Source organism: Hyla sarda, chromosome 2 (assembly GCF_029499605.1).
Source record: "Hyla sarda isolate aHylSar1 chromosome 2, aHylSar1.hap1, whole genome shotgun sequence".
In the NCBI taxonomy this organism is placed as follows: domain Eukaryota; kingdom Metazoa; phylum Chordata; class Amphibia; order Anura; family Hylidae; genus Hyla; species Hyla sarda.
In genome coordinates this window covers 25,635,583-25,658,632 of record NC_079190.1, presented here as the reverse complement: position 1 = coordinate 25,658,632, position 23,050 = coordinate 25,635,583, and the positions used below count along the sequence as shown (strand labels likewise).

At 45.0% G+C, this 23,050-nt stretch overlaps 1 protein-coding gene and 1 pseudogene across 1 annotated transcript; both read left to right on the top strand.

The window, feature by feature from the left end:
• The first annotated feature begins 4,106 nt into the window (after positions 1-4,106).
• Positions 4,107-23,006, top strand: CTSC (cathepsin C). The gene is made up of 7 exons (XM_056560317.1): positions 4,107-4,559; positions 9,833-9,978; positions 12,618-12,781; positions 14,720-14,875; positions 18,201-18,313; positions 19,115-19,246; positions 22,371-23,006. Exons 1-7 carry the CDS (start codon positions 4,379-4,381, stop codon positions 22,871-22,873), a joined length of 1,395 nt encoding a protein of 464 aa, XP_056416292.1. The 5' UTR covers positions 4,107-4,378; the 3' UTR covers positions 22,874-23,006.
• Positions 16,096-16,186, top strand: LOC130359957 (U2 spliceosomal RNA; annotated as a pseudogene).
• Positions 23,007-23,050: the final 44 nt, after the last annotated feature.

The window sequence follows — 23,050 nt, the reverse complement described above, 5'->3', positions numbered from 1 at the left end:
ACAGGAGCCATTAAATTCATCACTGTCGGCAGCACATCCTCTGTTTACATAGGGCAATGATAATCTAAATGGCTGCACGAAAGCAATAAGAAGATGAACAAGTGTTTGCCGGCTTTACACAGGGAATCGGGAATGAGCAATCCTAGGGACATTTGTTGGCTTGATAATTGTCCCAGGTAAAAGGGCCTAAAGGCCAGGTTCACACTACAATTTAGCACTAAGTCAGACCTATCCCTCAGCATCCTGCCGAAAACTGGATGCCGACATATACTGTAACACAGGGCAGTGGATGCCATTCATTACAATGGCCTAGAAGGAATCACCCAGTGACTGTTATTTTAAGTGGACTGAACAACACAGCAGACCGCGCATTTGAGTCCGGGTAAAAATTTGCATATGTCCTGAACTGAGTCACTAAGTCACAGGGCCATTGTAATGAATGGCATCCTCTGCCCTATGTTAAATGTTGGTATCCCGTTTTCGGAAGGGTCGCTGGTGACCCGACCCTATAGTGTGCCTCCAGCTGTTTTCACCCCCTGCCTATGTCCTGCTTGCAGCAGCAATCCGCCGCTAAGAGCAGTCGCTGAGCGCATGCACAGTGTACTCAGACATCGCGGCCGCACGAGTGCGCAGTGCAACTTGTGGGTCCCTGTGTGGCTGCTCGTGGCTGTGGATTGCTGCTGCGAGCAGGACACAGGTGGGAGGGGAGAGGGGAGATGATTGGGGGCTGGGGTGGTTGGAAACAGTTGGAGGCACACTATAAGGGTGGTCAGCGGCGGATCCACAGTTAACTACGGTTTTAGGTCCTGTCAGAAAACCGGATACGGGCAAAAATGAGCCGACCGGAGTCAGTATTTGACTCCGGATGGCTCATTGAAATGAATGGGGTTCGGGAGCGGACGGTTTTCGCTCCTTCCAACCGGATACAGCACCCGCCTAATTCTGCTGTATGCAAAAAAACACAGTCAACTATGCTATTGTATATGGCAAAAAAAAAAATTATACATTATGGTTCATTTTTTGATTTTATAATTTAAGTTAATGAGAATTGTATTATGCTGTATGACATCCATTAACGTACCGTATATACTCGAGTATAAGCCGAGTTTTTCAGCACGATTTTTCATGATGAAAACACCCCCCTCGGCTTATACTCAAGTGAACTCTCCGCCCTCAGTGGTCTTCAACCTGCGGACCTCCAGATGTTTCAAAACTACAACTCCCAGCAAGCCCGGACAGCCATCGGCTGTCCGGGCATGCTGGGAGTTGTAGTTTTGAAACATCTGGAGGTCCGCAGGTTGAAGACCACTGCCCGGGCCTTCATCATCATCCAGCCCCCCCTCCCCCCTTTAGTTTTGTACTCGGCGGGACGTTCGCGTGAGCTGGTCAGGGCCATCTGTGCTGCAGGACCGTCCGGTGGGGAGGGATAGTCGTTCCGGGCTGTCCATCTTCACCGGGTGGGCCTCTTCTCCGCGTCTCGCGCCCGGCCCCGGAATAATGACGTTGCCTTGACGACGACGCACAGGGACGTTGCTCGTGAACGTCCCTGTGCGTCGTCGTCAAGGCAACGTCATTATTCCGGGGCCGGGCGCGAAGCGCGGAGAAGAGGCCCCCCCAGCCGATGGCTGTCCGGGCATGCTGGGAGTTGTAGTTTTGGAACATTTGGAGGTCCGCAGGTTGAAAACCACTGTAAAATCAGACATTGACAAGCGGTGATGATGAAGGGGGTGGTGTGGGATGATGACAGGTTAATGATGAAGGGGGGGATGATGAAGGGGGGATGATGAAAGGGTAATGATGAAGGGGGGATGATGACAGCTGATGATGATGAGGGTGTTAATGACGGGGTTTGGATGATGACAGGGGGGATGATGTATTTCCCACCCTAGGCTTATAGTCGAGTCAATAACTTTTCCTGGGTTTTTGGGGTGAAATTAGGGGCCTCGGCTTATATTCGGGTCAGCTTATACTCGAGTATATACGGTATATGCTTTTTACTATAAATTGTATACATTTGACTCCGGTCGGCTCATTAAAGTCAATGGAGTTCGGCACCGGTCCGGCTGAGGTACGGGAGCGGGCAGTTTTTCCCTCCCCCAGTCGGATCCGGTAGCCGAACACTACAAACGTAGTGTGAAGGCAGCCTTAAACACGCAGTGTGAACACACCCTATGCGAACCTTGAAATAAAATAATTTAGTGATAGGTATCGAGTGCTGGTCTAGTGATGATCTGCAATAATAAATTAATCTTTGTTCACACATAACAGTACTTTTAATTTGGTTATTATTTGCGCTGTTTCACAGGTGAAATGCATTTTAGGATTCACACTATAGAATCTGCACCTGGAAATATTCTGGGCAGAGATCCGACGAGGACAGCAGTCGCCAACTGAATCACTCCTAGCTAGGATGGCGCTGACGTTGCCTATTCCCGCAGAGAGCAATGTATTCCGGGCAGTCTACAAATTGCTAAAAGTCTCATTAAAAAAAAAACTATCCCCTAAGTTTAGATTAGGGAGCGGCAGGGGGGGGGGGGGGGTCCGAGCACTGGGGCCCCCTGCGATCTCCTGTATGAAGCCCACTCCCCCTCCATATATCTCTGTCTTCGGCTCTGCTATAGAGATATATGGAGGTGGAGTGGCGGCCCCTGCTTCGGGGGGTGGTCGTGACGTGCCGCTCCGCTCCAGGGAAGAACCCGGGGCCCTGTACAGAAGTTCCTGCGAATAAGGGGTATGTTTTCTTTGTATTCAATTTTTCCTAAGTATACATCATGGTCTTTTTTTTTTTTTTTTTTTTTTTATAATGTAAGTCAATGGGAAACAGATGGCATGCAGCAGCATCCATTTTTAGCATTCCTTAAAATGTTTAAATAAAAAAAAAGTAAGTATATGTTAAACGTAAACAAAAACGTGGTGTGAACATGCCCTAATACAGGTAAAGCACATGGATTCAATGAACAAACCTCTACGTATACAGGCACCCAAACCCAATGTTAACTGACCTGAGGCTCTGCAGCTGTGGTAATACAGTGATCCCTCAACTTACAATGGCCTCAACATACAATAGTTTCAACATACAATGGTCTTTTCTGGACCATTGTAACTTGAAACCAGACTCAACATACAATGTACAAGACAGTCCAGATCTGTGAAACGTGTCAATGGCTGGAAGAACCGACCAATCAGAATGGGCATTTTACTGGTTCTTCTGTACTCTTTACCTGTGCCAGGGTTAGCTGCTCCTTTGGACACCAGGTGAGGGGACACTGTGTACTGTACAGGACCCTGAAGAAGCTTCTGTCCTCTACATAGACCAGTGTTTCCCAAGCAGGGTGCCCCCAGCTGTTGCAAAACTACAACTCCCATCATGCCCAGACAGCCTTTGGCTGTCCGGGCATGCTGGGAGTTGTAGTTTTGCAACAGCTGGAGGCACCCTTGTTGGGAAACACTGACATAGACAGTGATTACAGCTCCCAGCAGATCTTTCTTACTTTTATATGTAAGGATTTGCTTTATCTGTATTAGTTATCTACTTATTTTTCTTTAATTCTCACTTTTTCCTATTTTTGGATGACATTTTGGTGCCTTTAGAACCAATTACCAGGTTTCCATAGAGTTCTGGTCTCAACATACAATGGTTGTCCTGGAACCAATTAATATTGTAACTTGAGGGACCACTGTACTACAACTCACAGCATGCTGGGAGTCAACAGCTGGAGAAAAACCATGTGTGATACCACCACCCTATACCATTATTTTTATTCTTTATTATAATTATTGCCATGGGGGGGAGGGGGGTGTCTTGTCTATCTTACAGGGAGGGGACTACCATAATCAGTTACCCCTAGCAACCAGAGTGCTGCTTATTTTTCATGTCAAGCCTAAACTGAAAGCTGATTGGTTGCTCTGCTTAAGAGTCCATAATAGAAACCAGTCGCCCATAGCAACCAATCAGCTCAGGAGCTCACCTAAGCCAGCTACCTAGAGCAACGAATCAGAGCGCTGCTTTCATTTTAACTTAATAAGCTGAAAGCTGATTGGTAGCAACAGCCAGAGCTGTATTAGTGAAGCAGTTGGCCATAGCAACCAATCACCTCACTGCTTTTAGTGAGTGAAAATGAAAGCTGGAGTCTGATTGGTTACTATCAGAATCAGCAACCGGAGGTCAGCACCGAGTGGACTTTCTAGCAGCCTCTGCCCTTATAATCTCTGATACCCATATAGGAAATCACATGACCTTTGAATGACGCGAGGCCCAGCCGCAGATCACGTGACCTACTCACGTCTTCTCCCGCCCGCTGGGCTCGGTCATGTGACGGCTGACACTATTTAACCCTTGCACTGCCGCTCTCTTCCTGTCAGTGAAGCGGACGGGAAGATGGAGAAGCTGCTGCTGCGCTCGGTACTGGTGGTGGCGCTACTCGCTGCCTGGAGCCGCCCCGGGGCCTCTGACACCCCGGCCAACTGCAGCTTTCCGGACCTGGAGGGCACCTGGGAGTTTACAGTGAGCCCCAGTAAAGGAGGGGCCCGCAACAAGGACATTGACTGCTCCCGGCTGGGTGAGATGGGGGAGGTTATGAGAAGACTGCGCCTAAAATCATCTCTCTCAAACTGTTATACACTAGTGTAGTGTTTCCCCAACTAGTGTGCCTCCAGCTGTTGCAAAACTACAACTCCCAGCATGCCCGGACAGCCTTTGGCTGTCCGGGCATGCAGGGAGTTGTAGTTTTGCAACAGCTGGAGGCACACTAGTTGGGGAAACACTACACTAGAGTATCATGTGATCACTCCCTGGTTGGGCAATAGAGTGCCAGCTCTTTGCCCAGGTTATTGGGTCATGTGATCACTTCCTGGCAAACCAATAGAGTGCCGGATCTTTGCCCAAGTCTGGTGGGTCATGTGACCTCTTTCTGGATTTGTAAAAGATTTTATCCACTAGTGCAGTGGTCTCCAAATTGTGGCCCTCCAGCTGTTGCAAAACCACAACTCCTGGCATGCCATGACAGTCAACGGCTGTCCGGGCATGCTGGGAGTTGTAGTTTTGCAACAGCTGGAGGCCCCCAGTTTGAAGACCAATGGCCTAGCCCAGTACTTCCCAACCAGGGTGTCTCCAGGTGTTGCAAAACTACAACTCCCAGCAAGCTAGGACAGCTGTTGTCTGTCCAGGCATGCTGGAAGTTGTAGTTTTGCAACATCTGGAGGCACCCTGGTTTGGAAACACTGGCCTAGCCTGTATCCAGGGCTTTACCTGCAGCTACCTGACTTTGTTATAAATAGCACCCAGTACCATGTGACATCCCCAAATATACTGACAGGACCGGTTATCGGGTTACTACATGCCGTTGGCTGTCCGGGCATGCTGGGAGTTGTAGTTTTGCAACATCTGGAGGTCTGCAGGTTGGAGACTATTGCACTAGAGTGTCAGCTCTGTTGTCCAGACTAAGGGGTCATGTGATCTTTCCCTCAGGCACAGAACTGAAAATCTTTTGCGTCATCATGTGACCAATAGCCTCAGCTGTCGAGCTGAAGGTCATATAATCACTTTCCGGCTTTGCAATAGAGCAGTGGTTCCCAACCAGGGTGCCTCCAGCTGTTGCAAAGCTACAACTCCCAGCAGCTGAAGGCTGTCCAGGTTTGCAGGGGGGGGGGTGTAGTTTTGCAACAGCTGGAGGCCCCCTAGTTTTCAGCAGACATGTCGAGTCCGGTATGTGTCATGTGATCACTTCCTCGCCTTCATAGATAAATTGCAAGCTCCGCACCCAGACCCAGTGATCAGTTGCGCAACGTCTGTGCCTTGTCATTGTGGAAAGTCCCTTCTATCCGCAGCCAATGCGAAACACAAAAATCTGCTTCTAGCTAAGGATGTTCTGCAGCAGCTGTGCGACGGGGTGGGGGGTGTTCTTCTGCTTAAAGGGGTACTACGGTGGAAAACTTTATTTTATTTATTTTTTAAATCAACTGGTGCCAGAAAGTTAAACGATTTGTAAATTACTTAATCCTTCCAGTACTTTTTAGCAGCTGTATGCTACAGAGGAAATTCTTCTCTTTTTTGAATCCTTTTTTTTTTTTATTTTTTTTTATTTTTTTTGTCTTGTCCACAGTGCTCTGCTGACACCTCTGTCCAGAGCAGGAGAAAATAGTAATTGCAATGACTATTTTCTCCTGCTCTGGACAGTTCCTGATACGGACAGAGGTGTCAGCAAAGAGCGCTGTGGACAAGACAAAAAATAAATTCAAAAAGAGAAGAATTTCCTCTGTAGCATACAGCTGCTAAAAATTACTGGAAGGATTAAGTAATTTACAAATCTGTTTAACTTTCTGGCACCAGTTGATTTAAAAATAAAAAATTCCACTGGAGTACCCCTTTAATGCTGCCAGAATAGGGTAGATATATGGGCAATAGAATGTCAGGTCTGTTAGCTGTCATTGCATGCTGGGAGTTGTAGTTATCCCTCCAAACTTGTATCGTTACCGATCGGCATCTTTAGAATGCTGTGCACACATAGATTGACTTGCGATATGAAGGTGTTCTGCAGCAGCTGTGATGGAGCCTTAGTATGTGTGTGAGGAGCGTTGTTTCAGGCTGAGCAGACGCGGCTGTTACACTCCATATTGTGTTACAGGACGCGCTGTGTATACTGTGGGTATTGAGTTGCGGAGATGAGTTACAGTATAACTGCAGTCAGTTTAGGGCTCAGGCCGATGCAGCAGGTAAATGGTTAATGGTAGTGTTCAGACGCTTCCTCTATTGCGCAATGAGCGGAGTAGTAAACAGATAACCGGTCCTGTCGGTATAATTTGGGATGTCACATGGTACTGGGCGCCATCTATAATGAAGTTAGGTAGCTGCACATAAAGCCCTGGATACAGGCTAGCCCTGTGTTTCCCCAACCAGGATGCCTCCAGGTGTTGCAAAACTACAACTCCCAGTATGCCTGGACAGCCTTTGGCTGTCCAGGCATGCTGGGAGTTGTAGTTTTGCAACACCTGGAGGCACCCTGGTTGGGGAAACACAGGGCTAGGTCAGTGGTCTCCAAACTGTGGGCCTCCAGCTGTTGCAAAACTACAACTCCGGGCATGCTGACTGTTTTAGTTTTGCAACAGCTGGAGGTCCACAGTTTGGAGACCACTGACCTAGCCTCAGGATAGGCCATAAATGCCTGATACAGGAAGTTTTTTTTTTTTTTTTCTTTTTAAATTTCCTTTGAGTCGGACCACAGTGCTCTCTGCTGACACCTCTGTCCATATCAGGAACTGTCCAGAGCAGGATAGGGTTTTTTTTTTTTTTTTTTTTTTTAATATGGGGATTTTCTGCTGCTATGGACAGAGGTGTCAGCAGAGAGCACTGTGGTCAGACAGAAAAGAAATTGAAAAAGAGAAGATCTTCCTCTGGAGCATACAGCAGTGAAGTACTGGAAGGATTAAAGGAGTACTCCAGAATAGAAAAAATGTCCTCCATACTGCCGGCAGTAAAAAATGAGATGCATACCTCCTTTCGTGCCTCTGGTAACCCACTCTGGTCTCCGCCGCGATCCTCTTCCTGGTTGCCGGTGGTCGGCGAGTCATACTGCACTCAGCCAATCACCGGCCGCAGCAAAGTCCTAACTTGGCCGGCCATAGGCTGAGCGGCAGTGTCACTTTTTTGGCCCCGGCACCTGCGGAGTACCCTATTAATGTCATACGTTTGCACCCAGGTTTTTTAATATTCGTTGGCTGTCTGGGCATGCTAAGAGGTAAAGTTTTGCAACATCTGGAGGACCGCAGTTTGAGACCACTGCTTCAGGTGGAAGAAAAGACGTGTGACCGGAGTATTACCATCCAGAACTATAAGGCCTTTGATCATTTTCTTCCTGTTGGCTCTAGACATTGGACGGTCCCTTAACCCCTTAAGGACTCAGCCCATTTTGGCCTTAAGGACTCAGACAATTTAATTTTTACGTTTTCATTTTTTCCTCCTCGCCTTCTAAAAATCATAACTCTTTATATTTTCATCCACAGACTAGTATGAGGGCTTGTTTTTTGCGCGACCAGTTGTCCTTTGTAATCACATCACTCATTATATCATAAAATGTATGGCGCAACCAAAAAACACTATTTTTGTGGGGAAATTAAAACGAAAAACGCAATTTTGCTAATTTTGGAAGGTTTTGTTTTCACGCCGTACAATTTATGGTAAAAATGACATGTGTTCTTTATTATGAGGGTCAATACGATTAAAATGATACCCATTATATACTTTTATATTATTGTTGCGCTTAAAAAAAATCACAAACTTTTTAACCAAATTAGTACGTTTATAATCCCTTTATTTTGATGACCTCTAACTTTTTTATTTTTCCGTATAAGTGTCGGTATGAGGGCTCATTTTTTGCGCCATGATCTGTACTTTTTTTTAATACCACATGTGCATATAAAAAACTTTTAATACAATTTTTATAATTTTTTTTTTAATAAAATGTATTAAAAAAGTAGGAATCTTGGACATTTTTTATTTTTCGTTCACCGTACAGGATCATTAACATTTTATTTTAATAGTTCGGACATTTACGCACGCGGCAATACCAAATATGTCTATAAAAAAATTTTTACGCTTTTTGGGGGTAAAATGGGAAAAAACGGACGTTTTACTTTTTTATTGGGGGAGGGGATTTTTCACTTTTTTTTTTTACATTTTTTTAAAATTTTTTTTTTTACACTTGAATAGTCCCCATAGGGGACTATTCATAGCAATACCATGATTGCTAATACTGATCTGTTCTATGTATAGGACATAGAACAAATCTGTATTATCGGTCATCTCCTGCTCTGGTCTGCTCGATCAGACCAGAGCAGGGGACGCCGGGAGCCGCACGGAGGAAGGAGAGGGGACCTCCGTGCGGCGTTACGAATGATCGGATCCCCGCAGCAGCGCTGCGGGCGATCCGATCGTTCATTTAAATCGCGAACCGCCGCAGATGCCGGGATCTGTATTGATCCCGGCACCTGAGGGGTTAATGGCGGACGCCCGCGAGATCGCGGGCGTCGGCCATTGCCGGCGGGTCCCTGGCTGCGATCAGCAGCCGGGATCAGCCGCGCATGACACGGGCATCGCTCCGATGCCCGCGGTTATGCTTAGGACGTAAATGTACGTCCTGGTGCGTTAAGTACCACCTCACCAGGACGTACATTTACGTCCTGCGTCCTTAAGGGGTTAAAGGAGAACTCCGGAATATAAAAATTGTCCCCCATACTGCCGGCAGTAAAAAAAAAATATATACCTTCCTCTGCTCCCCCGGGGCCTTCAGTAACCGGCTCCGGCCTCCACCGTGATCGAGAATCATACTGCGCTCAGCCAATCACCAGCCGCAGTGAAGTCCCGACTCGGCCGGCGATAGGCTGAGCGGCAGTGTGACATTTTCGGCCTCGGCAGCAGGTGCCGGTGTAGTGAAGAATTTTGTGTCTTGAAGCGTTCTCACACTGCCGCTCAGCCTATCGGACTTCGTTGCGGCTGGTGATTGGCTGAGCGCAGTATGATTCTCCAACCACCGGCAACCAGGAAGAGGATCACGGCGGAGACCGGAGCTGGTTACCGGAGGCCCCGGAGGAGCGGAGGAAGGTATGTACATCTTTATTTTTTTATTTTTTTTTTTACTGCCGGCACTATGGGTGACAATTTTTATATTCTGGAGTTCTCCTTTAAGGTTTCTCACTGATGTCATAAGACAAGAGAACTCTTCCTTTTTCAGGTTCCTTCTCCATCAATGCCAGAGGGGAAGTGGTCCTTCCTTTCTGCAATAAATACCGTCCTGGTATATGACCAAGAATTATAACCAAACATCTATCGTTTCTCTAGGGCCGGCGGAAAGGACGACAAAGTTCACTATAAAACAGCTTGACGTTGCTGAAGATGACATGGGGAACGTCGGCTACGTCACCATCATCTACAATCAAGGCTTTGAAATTGTGGCCAATGGCTACAAGTGGTTTGCCTTCTTTAAGGTATGTATGGCTTAAAGGGATTATCCTGGAAAAAAATATGGATGGATCAGAACCAGAAAGTTAAACAGATTTGTAAATTACTTCTATTAAAAAAAAATCTTAATCCTTTCAGTATCTAGGAGCTGCTGAAGTTGAGTTATTTTCTAAGAGCGCTCTGATGACACCTGTCTCGGGAACTGTCCAGAGTAGAAGCAAATCCCCATTAAGATTTTTTTTTTAATAGAAGTAATTTCTAGAGGTGGTTGTGAGCGGGGTCTTCGTCAAGAGCCACTTCTAATGTATCTGTAGAGAAAAGAAAGGACAGACTGACGGCGCCTCGTGTATTTATCCTCAATAGATTGGGTGGGGGGGGGCAACCCCACGGGGCTTATAGATGGCCGCTCACCTTGAGATCTATGCAAAAAAGCATATCACCCACGATATAATCGGGGTACTGTAGTGAGTCGCTGCTATGCTGGTGGGTTGCAGGAGGAAACAAGTTGTCCTGGGAGTCAATATTAGAAGTAGAGCAGGAAAAAACCCTCAGGTATGGCGCTGCAGACTCTTGTAGACAGATGAGGCGGATGCCAAAGGTAATAGGAAAGTCCTCAGTAGGACATTTTTATTTTAAAAAAAATATATAAAATGGACAAGATTACGCGTTTTGGGAGGATCCCTTCCTCAGATCAGGAGGATCTGAGGAAGGGAGGGATCCTCCCGAAACACGTAATCTTGTCCATTTTATATATTTTTTAAATAAAATGCCCTGCTGAGGACTTTCCTATTACCTTTGGCATCCGCCTCATCTGTCTACAAGAGTCTGCAGCGCCATACCTGAGGGTTTTTTCCTGCTCTACTTCTAACACTTCTAATGTAGGTCTTTGCAGGGAGGCTCACATGGACCTGGCACACATTAGTGTGTGCCATTGTTTCCCAACCAGGGTGCTTCCAGGTGTTGCAAAACTACAACTTCCAGCATTCCCGGACAGCCTTTGGCTGTCCGGGAATGCTGGGAGTTGTAGTTTTGCAACATCTGGAGACACTCTGGTTGAGAAAAAACTGGTCTATTCTCTACTAACAAGAAGTGGTGGGTTTTGGGTAGGAAGACTCTCCACAAACAGCATCCAGTGGGGGAAACCTGCAAGACTGTCCAGTCCATCTTTAATATTTGTTTTATCTTCGATTATCTTATCTGCTTTAAAACAAAGCAACTTTGCCAATTGTCTTTATTAAACACAACTTATCCCCTATTCTGTGGATAGAGAAGTGTCTGATCATGGGGGCCCAACTGGGCAACACCGACGACTTAGGCTGCATTCACGCTGCCGTCTAGACCCGTCCCGTTTTTCTCCCATCAAAAAAAGACAATAACGGATGTTATCAGTTTGTATCCATTGGATCTGCTATTGTTCAGTTAATAAATAAAAGAGAAAATACTGAAAATACTGCATGTGCCTTTTTTTTTTTTTTTTTTTTTTTTTTTTTTTTTTTCTTTCTGCCGTCGGGGGGAGGAAATGAGTGCAGACGGATACAAACGGATTGTAAAAAAAATCCCATTGACATGAATGGGATTTTTTTTCAAACAGTTTATTTAATCCGTTTACAGCCTGCAAGAACTGAACCAAAATGGGAATAAAAAACTGGGACAGACGGCAGTGTGAACGCACCCTTAGCTGGTTACATATACATGTTTTAACCCCTTAAGGACACTTAAAAATCATAACTCGGTTATTCACCAACAGATCCATATGAGGGCTTGCTTTATGCGCTACCAACTTGACTTTGTAATGACATCAGTCATTTCACCACAAAATCTACAACAAAAAAAATGTGAAAATATGAAACTTCATTTTATAATCTTTAGCGGCTTCAGTTTCCACACAGTGCACGACTTTTTTTTTTTTTTTTTAGAAATTCTTAATTTTCTCTTTATTTTTGCCGTCTAATGGTGATGTCCAGTAGAGATGAGTGAACTTACAGTAAATTTGATTCGTCACTAACGGCTCGGCAGTTGCTGACTTATCCTGCATAAATTAGTTCAGCTTTCAGGTGCTCCGGTGGGCTGGAAAAGGTGGATACATTCCTAGGAAAGTGTCTCCTACGACTGTATCAACCTTTTCCAGCCCACCGGTGCACCTGAAGGCTGAACTAATTTACGCAGGATAAGTCATCAACTGCCGAGCCGAGAAGTTCGTGACGAATCGAATTTACTGTAAATTCGCTCATCTCTAATGTCCAGCATTAGCTATAAGCCGACCTAGGGTCAGCTCCTAAACCCCCGTGATGGAAGGGGAGCGGGCGCAGGGCATACAGGTACGCCCTGCATCCTTAAAGGTGTACTCCAGAATAGAAAAATTGTCCTCCATACTGCCGGCAATTAAAAAAATAAAAAAAAAATAAAAAAATGCATACCTTCCTTCGCTCCACCGGTTACCCACTCCGGTCTCCACCGTGATCCTCTTCCTGGTGGTCGGTGAGTCATACTGCACTCAGCCAATCACCGGCCGCAATGAATTCCCGACTCGGCCGGCGATGGGCTGAGCAGCAGTGTGACGTTTTTGGTCATAAACATCCTCAGTCTAAGTTTAGCCTGTGGTTGTGACAGTTACTCACAGCAAAGCTTGTGGTTTACCATCTTTATCTGCGTTCATCTCTTTCAGTATGAGAAACAAGGAACGAACGTCACCAGTTACTGTCACGAGACCTTCCCTGGCTGGGTGCACGATGTGCTGGGACGGAACTGGGCCTGCTTCATCGGAAAGAAGGTCTCATCCAGCTCTGGTAAAAAGGTGAACGCCGCACCGTTCCCCAAGGAAGGAGGATGGTGAGTGTTGTAGTGGTGTGAGGAAAGCGTGCGGACACAGATATGTAGTGATGTATGAGAGTGGAGAATTCCACCTTTTTATTGTTAGGGCTCTATGTACTGATGTGAAGACCCAGCAGTGCCCGGACCCCTTTTGAAACATGAAAGTGGTAACTTCTAAAGCTCCAATCTTAAGTTGGTCACCAGTCTGTGTATAAAGGGTTTGGGTGCAGAGTTGACTGCCGGTGGCCATACTTTGTTGGATAGATCAGCAGATGACTCAAGGGAGGGCATTTTCCTAAGGGCAGTGGTCTTCAACCAGTGGCCCTCCAGATATTGCAAAACTACAACTCTCAGCATACCCAGACAGCCAACGGCTGTCTGGGCATGCTGAGAGTTGTAGTTTTGCAACAGCCAGAGGTCCACAGGATTAAGACTTAGGCTTTAGGGAGTGTGATCCTTTTTCCATCCCAAAAATCTGAGGTAGAATAACAAGTAGAAACTATTTTTTGTGTTTCCACTAGGGATCGACCGATTATCGGTATGGCTGATATTATCGGCCGATAATCACGATTTTGGGCATTATCGGTATCGGCAATTATCTTGCCGATAATGCACCGCACCGCGACCGCCACCCCCCTCGACCTGCCGCACCGCACCCCCGACCCACTGTGATGCTAGGCGGTATACCGGTATGGATTTTTTCCCATACCGCTATACCGGTCGGGCCCCTCCCCCACCCTCCGAGTCAATAAAAAAATTAAACTTTCCCGTAATGGGGGTGGTCCAGGCCATCCTTCCTTCATGTAGTGTCCGGGGGCGTTCCGGGTGGAGGGTGAACCGGTCCGGGCTGTCCTTCTTCTCCCACGGTCTTCTTCTCCACTCCGGGCAGGCTCCGGCCTAGTACGCTGCATAGACGCCGTGACGTCAGGTGCGTCGCTGCGCACGGGCGTCACTGCGCAGCGACGTCTATGCAGCGTACTAGGTTGGAGCCTGCCCGGAGTGGAGAAGATGACCGCCGGAGAAGGACGGCCCGGACCGGACCACCCTCCACCCGGAACGCCCCTGGACACTACATGAACGATGGATGGATGGCCCGGACCACCCTGACAGGTAAGGGAGAGAAGCGGGTGGTGGCGGTGGCGGCCTATGGCCCCACAAAAGCCACTGCAGATCATTGATTTAAAGCGCCCGCTTTAAATCAATGATCTGCAGCGGTGTCGCGGGGGGTTAAATAGCCGATAACTTATGCCGGAATATCGGTATCGGCTATCGGCCCTAACCTGCACCGATTATCGGTATTTGCCCTAAAAAAACGATATAGGTTGATCCCTAGTTTCCACTCTGCTTAGACTTTAGGAAAGAACTAGTTGGTAGACTTCGCGGGCAGTATGTTACATGGGCACACCTGATCAGTGGGGGGTCTCATGTTTGTGCCCCCTCTTTACATTCCCAAGATCATTGGGGATCATATGCTGTGCAGGCACAGGAGGGGGGGGGGAAATGTGGCCCAAGGGCTAATAAAGGGGAAGAACTTATTGGGGGGGGGGGGGGAGGGGAATCGGACTGAGGTGCAGGGGGAATGATGTGGCAAATCATTTTTCACTGTTAAATTTCACTGTTAAAATGAGGGTGTTATATGCCGGTAAATATGGTAATTTATTTGGTGGGTGAAAAGACAGGAGAATGTGTCCTCCTTTCCAGCAGAGGGCACTAATTGCATTCTTCAGATGTAGCTCACACAGATTTCACTCATGATACCTGAAGGTTCCAGCAGGTTTATTTTGTTGAGCAAACATGTACGTTTGGCCCTAAGCAGAGCTTATTCTTATAAAAAGGTGTTTTGTTTTTATTTTATTTTTTTTTTTTTTTTGCTTTTCATTGCCGTTGGCATGCTGGTTGGGAAAACTCTGGTCTTTACTCTGAATATATTAACTCTACTCTTGGGCACTTTTTCAGGCTCTCGACAAAACCCTTCAGAAGCAACCTTGGACTTGTGCAGCAAATAAACAATGTCCAGAAATCTTGGACTGCGGGGGTGTACCCTGAACTGGAGGGACTGTCCATGGAGGATCTTCTGAGAAGAGCTGGTGGGCGCAAATCTAGGATTCCCAAGTAAGTCTGTCTACCATGATACCTGGTTACATTGATACCATGTTGTAGTGTAAGGTACACATCTCTCTTCCCCTTCTATGCTACATTAGACGCCTCAATGATGTGAGTAAGCACTGTGTAATGCTTAGAGTACCGGTCATCAAATCATATTTTCTAAACTAACTTAATTATATTTAACTACTCCTAACACTCCGCCTACCCTTTTTTTAAAAAGCTGTGTATCTTACCTTGCTGTGAGCTCCCAGCAAGAGAAAGTGGGCGTTCTCCAGCAGGCGAGACGTTGCTGAAGTCTGTGAAAACTGCCTCCCCATGCCCCACACACTTCCTCAGTTTGGTCTCCAGGCCAGGAGGAGATCAAACTAACTTTTACTTGCGCAGGGAACAGAACAGAGACACCTAGTGGCTGTTTTTTCTTTTTCAATCATATAAAAGTTGAGAATTTTAACAGCAAGTAAATAGCAAAGTGTCTTATAATTACATAAGGGACAATATGTTAGAAGTTTTTAGTTTGGTGACAGGTACTCTTTAATTGAACCACTAGCATATTGTCTAGTGACCCTTCTAACAAGTGTGGTTGCCCAGAATGGAAAAAGCCCTGTTAGCATCTGCATCAGAGGCTCAATTCAGGGCCAGAAAACTGAGCCGGATAGTCAGTTTCATGACAAACTCAAACAGATGCCATTAACTTGGGTTGCTACAGATCCTGAAGGATGCTATAGAGGGTCTGTCCACTGGACCCCACTTGGAAAGCCATGTTTTATTAGTAGTGTAGTAGAGGCTGCTTTTCTGTATTGTAACTGTGGTCTAAATACCCCAATGTCAGAAGACCCCAGTATGATGAATGACACATGGTGGGTGAAGGACTGACTGAAGCACCTGGGCCCCAGTGCTAAATCTTTAACCACTTAGGGACCCAGGGCGTACATGTACACCCTGGCACTTAAAGCATACCCGTCAGATCCAACAAACATTTTTTAACATATCACTCAATCCTGACCATGCACATCAAATTTTTGTCTAGTGCCTTTATCAATTTTTTTTTTTATTACACTTTTTTAATTTAGCTCACTAGTCTGAATTCCTCTCAAAGGGATGGGGCATGGCCTCACTGTGCAGGTCTCCGCCCCCTCCCTCAGTATGCTGTCTGCTCACATCTCCCCCTAGCATTAGCAAAACTACAACTCCCAGCTTGTCCTCACTGACAGTAGCGGGACACATTAGTCGCTTCTCGGCCTTTTGGCTAAGATCAAATGTAGTATCTGTTCTTATCAGTGGTTTAGTCTTTGGCCATTGATGTAGGATGGATGCTGCATGGAGGGAGTAGGTGTACCAGGGCGTTCTGGGGCTGGTTCTGAGGAATTGGCTCGACGGCTGTCCTGATGTGACCGGTTTCCTCCGGGTCTCGCCATGAGGTTGGGGGGTGTAGAGCCGAGGTACTTCTGTGCCTTGGAGTGGTGACCCTGAGGTGCCGAAACTCACTGGGTGTTATAACTCACTGAGTGAAAGCACTGCACCATTACTCTTCACCTTTTGGCACTCACACTTGGTATCCCTGCCTTCTGGCTAGGATTGGGGAAATATATATATTTTTTTTTTTTGTCACTGTGCCACGTTTCGTGTTTTTCTTTGTACACAGGATTGTCAGGATGCAGTAGCCCTTCTGGGTGTCCCTCCTGGCAGTCTAGGGAAGGTGTGTTTGTGTGTATGGCCATTAGGTTCCTAACCTCCCTGCAACCCCTGGGCATCTTGGCTTCGGTCAAGATGCCATCAGTATATGGCTCCTCGGCTGATACCTTGGTTAACGCCTGGGTTGAAGCCAGGAGTATTTTCGGCCCCTTAGTAGCTTTGGCGAAAAGGGGCATCGAACCTGGATCCTTGCAGGTGCCTTCTGGCCCGGAGGTGAAGGGTAGGTTTGTTGGGGGGCCTCTCCCCTGTTGGAGAAGGGCTTAGCGATAGACTGCATCCTTTGTGCACGTTTTTTAGTGTGACACGTTTGCACTTTTTCTTGCACTTTGGGTGATAGAGAGCACGCGCCTCGGCTCTTAAGAAGAGAAAAAAAAAAGCACCGTAGGGGCTTCTTAAATGTGACATGCCCCTCAAAAACCATTTCAGCAAAATTCGCTCTCCTTCCACCTGAGTCCTCTAGTGCACCCACAGAACACTTGACATACACATGAGGTATTTCCTTACCCAAGAGGAATTGGGGTACAAATTTTAGGAAGATTTCTCTCCTTTTAACACTTGACAAAAAATTAAGATTTTGAATTTTCTCCTTCACTTTGCTATTCCTGTGAAACGTCTAAAGGGTTAACAAACTTTTTGAATGTAATTTTGAATACTTTGAGGGATGCAGTTTGTATAATTGGGTCATTTATAGGGTATTTTTCTAATATGAAGGCCCCTCAAATCCACTTCAAAACTGAACTGGTTCCTGAGAAATTTTGACTTTGGAAAATTGCTGCTGAACTTTGAAGCCCTCTGATGTTTTCCAAAAGGAAAACTCAATTTTATGATGCAAATATAAAGTAGACGTATTGTATATGTGAATCAATATGTAATTTATTTGGAATATTCATTTTCCTTTTATAAGCAGAGAACTTCAGTTAAATGCTAAATTTTCATTTTTTTCATTGAATTTTTCACCCAGAAATGATATAAGGAGCAACAAAATTTTAGCACTAACATAAAGTAGAATATGTCACAAAAAAATAAAAAATCTCGGAATCAGAATGAAAAGTAAAAAAAGCATCCTAGAGTTATTAATGCTTAAAGTGACAGTGGTCAGATGTGCAAAAAAAAAAAATGGCCGGGTCCTTAAGGGGTTAAGGGTATGTTCACATGTTGACTCGCAGCAGGTTTCCTGCTGTTCAAGATCCCCCTGCGTATTACTACCGTTTACTTCAATGGATCAGCTGACAATCTGCCACTGGACCCATTAAAGTGAATGGTAACAAAGTCAAAGCAGATTTCCAGCAACGAGAAGCCAGCTGTAAGTTTGTCAAGTGTTACTGTGACGTCATGAGCCTCCGCATCGCCAGTCATCCGGCACGGAGCGAAGTTTGGATAGGGGATAATATGTCTAGGGTCAGAGGGGTTATCTAGGATTACAAAAACTGAGCTGACTGCTTTAAAAAATAAAGTAAAATAAATTTAAAAAAAAAAGCACCACACTTGTTATCAGGTTGTGGATGGTATTACAACTTTGCTCCGTTTGCTTCAATGGAACAAAGCTGCAATACCTGATGGTGGGTTTGTTTTTTAACTTTTTTTTTTTAATTCAAATTCTAGAAGTGAAATTGAATATAATTGTCATTTGTTCTTCCAGCATTCCTCCTCCAGCACCTTTGCCGACTGATGAGAAATATCAAGGCCTCCCTGATGCCTGGGATTGGCGGGATATGCAGGGGTATAACTTTGTCAGCCCCGTTAGAAATCAAGGTACAGCGATAAAAACTGTGCTTAAAGCGGACCTCCGCTGTGAATCTTTATGACAATTGACTATTGTGCAGCACTGTGCATGAGCATTTTTCATATTAACAGCATTTCAGAATCTGTTCCTAAATCCCTGCATGGGGCGCAGTTCTCCCTGCTACTCTCCATATAGATTAGTATTATTATAATTACTAGTCATTAAGAGACAGAGCTTCTCGCTTGTATCCAAAGCAGCCGTCACCAGCACCCATAGAATTCCATTACAAAAGGTGTATAAATGCTGGAGATGGCTGCTATGGGGACGGAGCGAAAAAGCTCTCTCATAATGCAGAACGATATGCGGGGAGACCAACATTCCATTGCACCACACTTAGTCACACAGCTTTCCTAGGCTCCTGAATGGCCTGAAATGTCAGTACTCGGCAGATCATGTGCCATTCATCAGCCTGAAGAAGCTGTGTGCGACAGTCAGACCCTGTAATTTTTCTAATGCAGTAAAGCAGTCGTCTCTGAACTGCTGCCCTCATGTTCTTGCAAAACTACAACTCCATGCATGTTGGGAGTTGTAGTTTTGCAACAGCTGGAGGGCTGAAGTTTGGATACTGCTGAACTAGAGGTATCCTATTAAGAATAAACCTTAGATTGGCCCCTCTGAACCAGGGTGCCTCCAGCTGTTGCAGAACTACAACTCCCAGCATGCCCGGACAGCCAAAGGCTGTCCGGGCATGGTGGAAGTTGTAGTTCTGCAACAGCTGGAGGCACCCTGGTTGAGAAACATCACTTTAGACTTAAACATTTTGTCTTTAGGATCTTGCGGTAGCTGCTACTCCTTTGCAACCATGGGCATGTTGGAATCCCGCATCCGTGTTATGACCAAACTTCAGCAGAAGCCGATCCTGAGCCCCCAACAAGTTGTCTCCTGCAGTAACTACTCCCAAGGTGAGTGACTCTTCTGTCACCGAGGAAAAAACACTCATTGGGACAGATTTACTAACGCAAATGTAAAAAATCTTACGTGGTTGCCACCGCAATAACTATACTATATAAGGTTGTGTGTGTGTGTGTGTGTGTTTTTTTTTTTTTAATTATTATTATATATCGAGAACAGCATCCAAATACAGGGGAAAACCTGTGCAGGGAAAAATGGAGCAGTTGCCCCTTTAAAAAAAAAAAAAAAAAGTGCTATTGTCCAGTGGTCAACTTTTCCTCTATAGTTTGATAACTATCCCCCCCAATGTGTCCAGTTATTTGGCTTTTGAATGCAGTTGGAACAAACTGAGGTGTAGAACACTATAAATATAGAAAGTGTCAAAAGTTTGGATTAATAAAATGGTATTTAAAGTGTACCTGTCAGATCCCACAACAAAGAAAATAATGACTGGTATTTCAGTACCTAATCCTGACCAGAGATAAGCCAATTTAGTTAATTGGTTTGTAACAAACCTCGTGGCTCGGCAGTTGATGACTTTAGTCTGCATAAATTAGCGCAAGGTTTGTTACGAAACAATTAGAGTAGCTATAATTAACTAAACTTTCCCTAATCCTCCCCCCCCCCCAGCTGTCCCTGACACTAACTACCTCTATCCCTGTTATTTATATTTTATCTAAAACCCCATGCTCAGGGGAGGAAGTGGGCATGGCCCGGCAGGTACGACGTCATCTGTAGCCTGGCCGGCCGACTTCCGCCAGTCTTCCTGCACTGAGAAGAGGAAGATGCAGGGGGTGGGGAATATTTAAATTACGCGCGCGAGCACTGTGCTCACTGTCTGTTCCATATACAGGCAGAGGGTGAGCTGAGGACGAGCAGGTCCGAATGTACTTAACGTGAGTGGGGGGGGGGGAGAAGAATTCCTGGGCCATATAGGGTGACACCTAGTGGCCAGGTTTTCTAATGTGAAAAAAAAAAACTAAACTTTAGCTCATTAGCTCAGTGTTAGAGATTCTCCCCCAAAGGAAGGGGGTGTGGTTAGTGTCCCAGTAACACACTTTTTTTTTTTTTTTTTATTTCTTAGTAGAAGCTCTATTTTAACTAGTAAAATAAGATTTGTTTTAGCCCTTTATTGCTAGGACCAGATGTCTGATTTTGTGGGTTATTCTGATTTCGTATAACCTCTGTGCATATATATCTAGTGCAGGGACTGCGCAGTAACAATTTAGTCCTATCTGATTCCTTAGTGTCCTAGTAGGTATGGGGACCACTAGTGGTGGGATATTCAGGAGCTTTTTTTTTTTTTTTATAAATATTAAAACCAGTTATGACTAACATCCATTATTTTTGATGGGACAAATTATTAGTCCATTATTTGCACCATCAAAAATAACGGTGGAATAAGGGAAGTAAAAATTTTAACATTTAAGTCTGTGGCTAACGGATGTTCACAACGGATTTTCACCTTCCGTTATGATCTGTTATTGCTACAGAGCATGCTCCCTACAGCATCACAACCAGAAAGGGTTAAAACGGACATAAAATAATAGACTATATGACAGATGAAATAACGGAGGGAACATATCTGTTATTTTGACAGAATGCCCGTTAAAATAATGGACATTGGTCATTTGTTAGCATCCATTATGTTCATTTATTTCAGCAGAAAAAAACTGCTGTCAAAATGCAGGAACATGATGATGGTGTGAAAGAAGCCTTAGGCTGCATCCACACCATGTTTTTGCAATACAGTTTCCGTAAATATATTTTCAGTGGGAAAACCATTCAAAACCATATGCATTGACTCCATTGAAAACCACATGCCAAACAATGCATCAGTTTTGCATCTTGTACAGTCTTGTCCGTTTTTTTTTTTTTTTTTAACATGGTAGTCAACAGGCACGTATGTGCGTACGGTTCCATCCGTTTTTTTTTACTTTAGAGTTTTTTTTTTTCTTGGAAGTGAAACTATATTCATAATGGAGAGAAGTTTAAAAACATATATACGTTTTTAATTGATGCAACCGGACTTTTTTTTTTTTTTTTTTTTCAAATCTGGTTAAAATTTGTACACACTTTTTGATACAGATTAGTCCGGTTTTGAGGAATCCGTTTTTATCAAAAACCTGATACAGGAACTGTATTGCGAAAACATGGTGTGAATCCAGCCTTAGTCAATCTGAAATACGTATTGTGAATGGGCCTCAAGTATTTTTATCTAGGGGAATTCTGCTCGGAAATGACAGTACAGCAGCCTCCCACTGTTCATGATGGGATTCTGCTGCACCATTGACAACAACACGGAATTTCTGCGGTGAACGTTCTGCTGTGAAAATTCCTGACCCTATATACTCCACTGAAAGAATGAACATATTTATTCTTTATGTGTAATCCATTGCTGCTGCATGTCTTAGTGGTGGCCCCAGCTACAGAAATCACTTTGGGATCCCTGTATATCGAGGAGGCTTAAAGGGGTACCAAGGGTGTGGCAATTTAATTTAAAAAAAATACTTGTCCACGTGACTAAAACGGAGCAAAATCATCCCTCATGACGATCCACTTGTCCGGGCCAATTTTCCCCTTTACTTTTTTTTTTTTTTATTTATTTTTTTTTCTACACCATTTTGATACTTTAGGCCGCCTCATTACAGCAATATCAGATTTGTATATTTTGTCATGTTTTACTAATTTAAAAAAAATCTGAACTTTAAAAATTTATTATTTTTTTACATTTACGTCATTTACTGTATGGGATAAATGTTAATTATTATAGTTTGTACAATTACACATGCAGCGATACTAAATTTTTTTTTTATTATGTTTGGATGGTTTTATATAGGAAAAAGGGGTGATTTTAACTTAACATGGAAGGGGTTAATGTGTATCTTGAATTTTTTTTTTTTTTTTTTTTCTTGTTTTACACTTTATTAGACTTTTAGAGGAATCCTTATATTCCTCATACAGATCAATAGTTCTGTTGAACTCCATTGATCTGTGTGCCCAGCAACCCATAGTGTAGGCATGCTGGGGGTTGTAGCTTTACAACAGCTGCAGGCACCCTGGTTGAGGAACACTGTAGTAATGTATAGTTTGTGTAGATGAAGAAAATTCCTAGCAGTCTTGTCCTTGTTGCAGGTTGTGATGGCGGATTTCCTTACCTGATCTCCGGCAAGTACATCCAAGACTTTGGCATCGTAGAAGAGTCCGACTTCCCATACACCGGGCGAGACTCTCCCTGCACCCTGAAAGACGACTACTACAGATACTACTCCTCTGAATACCACTACGTGGGGGGGTTCTACGGCGGCTGCAACGAGGCCTTCATGAAATACGAATTGATCCTCGGGGGTCCTCTGGCTGTGGCCTTCGAAGTCTACGACGATTTTATGTATTATAAGGGAGGCATCTACCACCACACCGGCTTGCAGGATCGCTTCAACCCCTTCCAGCTGACTAACCACGCCGTCCTCTTGGTGGGGTACGGAACCGATTCAAACAGCGGCGAAAAATACTGGATCGTGAAGAACAGTTGGGGGGAGTCGTGGGGAGAGAAGGGTTACTTCCGTATACGCCGGGGCGTCAATGAGTGCGCCATAGAAAGTATAGCGGTAGCTGCCACGCCTATTTCAAAATTATAGGAAAAAGACCCTAAGTGAATAGATTTGGGGTGGGGTTGTTGGATATGCTCAATGTTGTAGAACAGTCACACTGACTAGAGATGAGCGAACTTACAGTAAATTCGATTCGTCACAAACTTCTCGGCTCGGCAGTTGATGACTTTTCCTGCGTAAATTAGTTCAGTTTTCAGGTGCTCC